This window comes from Crocuta crocuta, unplaced genomic scaffold (assembly GCF_008692635.1).
Source record: "Crocuta crocuta isolate KB4526 unplaced genomic scaffold, BGI_CrCroc_1.0 scaffold110, whole genome shotgun sequence".
Classification (NCBI taxonomy): Eukaryota; Metazoa; Chordata; class Mammalia; order Carnivora; family Hyaenidae; genus Crocuta; species Crocuta crocuta.
In genome coordinates, this window is record NW_027527386.1 from 715,644 (window position 1) to 719,311 (window position 3,668).

At 65.0% G+C, this 3,668-nt stretch overlaps 1 protein-coding gene across 1 annotated transcript in view; it reads left to right on the top strand.

Moving 5' to 3' along the window:
- Positions 1 to 3,668, top strand: part of MLLT1 (MLLT1 super elongation complex subunit) — a 66,208-nt gene that overhangs the window by 60,731 nt on the left and 1,809 nt on the right. The window contains exons 8-9 of the mRNA XM_077750747.1: positions 1,116 to 1,224; positions 3,258 to 3,357. Coding sequence (XP_077606873.1) covers positions 1,116 to 1,224; positions 3,258 to 3,357 — 209 coding nt within the window. The remainder of the gene's footprint in view (positions 1 to 1,115; positions 1,225 to 3,257; positions 3,358 to 3,668) is intronic.

Here is a 3,668-nt window from a genome sequence, read left to right on the forward strand (position 1 = left end):
AGCATAGCTCTCCGTGGTTGGGGCAGGATATGCTCAGCTCTTGCTGTGTGCTTGGCTGACACTCAGACTCAGACCCCAGCAGTCTGCATTTCTGTCTCCCCTTGCAAACCTTCTGGGGAGGCTTGGTGGGAGAGGGCAAAAGACCCACTGGGCTGCCCCAGAACAGGGAGGGTCTTCCTTGGGTACAGGGTGGGTCTCGGGGCCCCAGTCCACAGGGTGCTGAGTGAGGGCAGTGAGGGGCCCACCCTTAAGCCGAAACATTACTTCTGGTGGACTGGGCCAAGATTTTCCTGCCCCCACAGCCTAGAGTCCTCTTTTCAAGGGTTGGGAAGAGCTGGGGAGTGGATCGTATGGGGGGGGGTGTGGGTATGGCCTGGAATTCAGACTTGCAGTCGCTGAGGGGAATGGGGGATGGGATGCTCAAAGCCCACACTCTCTCCAAGGGTTCTTATCTACGGGAAGGGAGGGGGAACCTGCCCGAGCAGGATCATGTGACCAAGGTAATTGAGGGCTTTGTGTCCCTCTGTTGCCTTGGTAACAGGAATATAAACCAAGATGCCGTCTGTAGGGGACTGGAACTGGGCCTCTGGAGAGAGGAGCGGACGGTTGGCCCAGAGCAGCGGAGGGGGTTGCTGAGGGGCTGGGCAGGCCGGAGTAGGGGTGCAGGCTGCCTGGGAGAATTCTGTGCCCCCCCGCACTGGCTGCCTTGCCCTTCCTAGCCGGGGCTGGCTTGCCGTGACTCCAGGCAGAGGCTGTGCTCCCCGCACCCGGAGCAGAGGAGGGCTGTCCCTCAGCCTGGGCGATGGAGGGGCCCTGCAGTCCCGCTGCAGGCCAGGGGCCAGAGGCCTGCCAGCAGGGCCAGGGGCCAGAGGCCTGCGAGCAGGGCCAGGAAGGTAGGGGGTCGGGGAGGCAGGGGGTCCCTCAGGAAGGGGGTGGCCATGGGGGCAGTTCTTGGAGGCGGGTGGCAGGCCTCAGGTGGCCATGGGACCTCCGAGGCAGGTGTTGTGGGTGTGCTAGGGGGTCATGGTTTCAGGAAGCACCATGTGGCCCCGAGGGCGCAGCAGAGCCCTGATCCTGCTCTCTCCCCTTGCCCGCTTCCCTGCTGCCCTCCCCAGGCCCCCTGCGCTCCATGGTGGAGGACCTGCAGTCTGAGGAATCCGATGAAGACGACTCTTCGTCAGGCGAGGAGGCCTCTGGGAAGACCAATGCTGGGAGGGACTCCAGGTGCCTGGGCCCTTGGGGAGCGGCGGGGTGGGTGTGGGGGCGAGGAGGCAGGCCGGAGAGAGTGTCTGTGGAGCACCCTACCTGAGGACCCCCTGGGTGCTGCGTGCTCTCGGTATCACAAGGCTGAGGTTCCTGAGGTGCCTGGTGGACAGGGAGGGGGCAGGGAGGGGACAGGGAGGGCAGGGAAAGAAGTCCAGTCACCATCCGTGAGGGGAGTGAGGCAGTGCCTGGAAGCCTGACGGCCGGTTCAGGGTGTACGGGGGAGGCTCATTCCTCTGCTTTCGGGCCAGAGGGCCTCTCGCCCTTCCCCCGTCCGCACATGCGTGGCACGGGGTGAGGACAGCCTGGAGACCGTCCTGGGACCCGCACACCCCCACGTGGGGAGCTGCTGTGGCTGCCGCTGGCCCAGGGAGGGTGACATCTGTCCTTTCCTCGGAGCAGGGTGAGCTGAGGCTCCTCCTTGGAGCACCCCCAGACCCTAGGAACGGGCCCGCCTCAGGGATGGCTGTGTGTTCTTAGCCTGCAGCCCTAAGCAGATGCCAGCCTCGGCGCTAGGCCTGCGTAACGCGCAGACCCGGCAGTCAATGGCCCTGTCTTGATACAGTCCTTCTTGCCTGTGAGGCCAAGACCTCGCCACCTCAGCAGTTTATCTTTAAGACGGGCTGGGCATTGGGTCTGCACCCAGCGGGCTCAGGGACGCCCAGAGGGGGCTGCGGTGGGGCTGTGTTAGTCGTGCTGGGTAAGCCTACCATCCCGAGGGCTGCGTCTGACAGAGTCCTTAAACGGGCGCTTGCCTTCACCAGCACCCTCCAGGTAAGGGAAGCTGGGGCATGGCCTGGGGGCCAGTGCTCGGCGCTGGGAGCGGGGAGCTGAGAGCTCTGACACAGGTCAGCCGGTTCCTGAGGGACTCGCAGCACAGCTTAGGGACCACATGTATGCAAGAGCCTTTAGTGTCCTTTTCCAGAGGCTTCCTGGAGCCCCAGGAAAGGGGTCGCGCTGGCACTGTGTCTGCTTGAGATGAACTGATAGAGCCCCACCTTATCCCCTCTGCTTTCTGGAGAGCTGCTACCTGGTGGGCCCACAGGCGTCGGGGACGCAAGGGGCGTGCAGGCTACTGGGGCCGTGCCTGGGCCTGCAGACGCTGCTGTGCTGCCCGGGCAACGAGGAGGCCTCTTGCCTGCTTGTCCTTCCCCCCTCCCCCCGCCCCCTGACAGTCCTGCAGCTGCGGGAGTTTGGGAGAGAGCAGGCTCTGGGCACCCCCTCCCCTGAGAACAGCAGGGCCCTGGGGGCTGGTGCTCCCTGTGGGAGAGGCCCTTCTGAGGACAGGACAGCCGTGACCTTGGACGAGTGAGGCCAGAGCGCCCAGGGCAGAGGTCTGGCTGCGTGTATCCTGGTGCTTCCTGTGCCGCGTTCCGTGGGGAAGCGTGTTTCAGGAGTAGAAAGCGGCAGGCGGACGTGTTGTGTGGCAGATGGGTTGGGAAGCTTTGGGGGACTCCTGACTAGGTCAAGCCCAGGGTGTCCCCAAGGACTGGGGGGCCTGGATGGAGACTCTCCCCATGGATGAGTTTTCTCCACACCTGCTCACTGTGCTCCGAGAGCCTCTGGAGAACTCTAAAGGCGACATGTTTTGTGTGGAGGCATAGTGAGAGAGACGTGGCTGTGGGTTCACGTGTGCTAGGGACTCTGAGCCCTGAGCCATCAGGCCCTTCCCCCGAGACAGCCTGAACGCTCGTTCTCGGGCCTCTGCCAGAAGCCTGCTGTCCAGAGTGAGTCAGCCCAGGTAGGAGCCCAGGTTTCGTCCTGGGCACCAGCAGCAGAGCTGAGCTCGGGAGGGAGGCCTGCAGACCGACCCTGGGCTGTGTTCCGGCCCGGGAGCCCCACGCGGCCCCTCAGAGTGCCAACACGCTGCTCGGGGGCTCTGCGCCGAGTGGAGCTAGTCTCCTGGGGTCTAGGGGAGCACGGGACCAAGAGCGCAGGTCCCCAGAGCAGCAGGCGGGGGGGGGGCCTGACAGGGTGCTGTGTCCTGTGTTCAGGCTGAGCTTCAGTGACAGTGAGAGTGACAACAGTGCTGACTCCTGCCTGCCCAGCCGGGAGCCCCCTCCCTCCAAGAAGCCACCCCCACCCAACAGCAAGGTAAACTGGGGGTGTCCAGGTGGCCCGCACTCAGAGGAGGAAGGGGAGGAGGTGGTCTCCGCCTCCGCCCTCATGTCCTGGGCACAGGGCTGAGGGATGCGGACTCTGGTCTCCAAGGACTCGAGGCGGGGGGGGCGGGGGGGTTGTGTGTTCGAGGGAGTCTTGGCTTCCCCCAGGCCCCAGAGAGCTGTCTGTTCCCAGGGTGGGCTGCCTTTAGAGTCAGGGTCAGAGGAAGGAGGACGGGAGCCAGGCCCCAGGGCTCCAGGCAGGCTCTGGAGGGGCGGGGGGGGGGGGGGGGGGGGGGGGGGGAG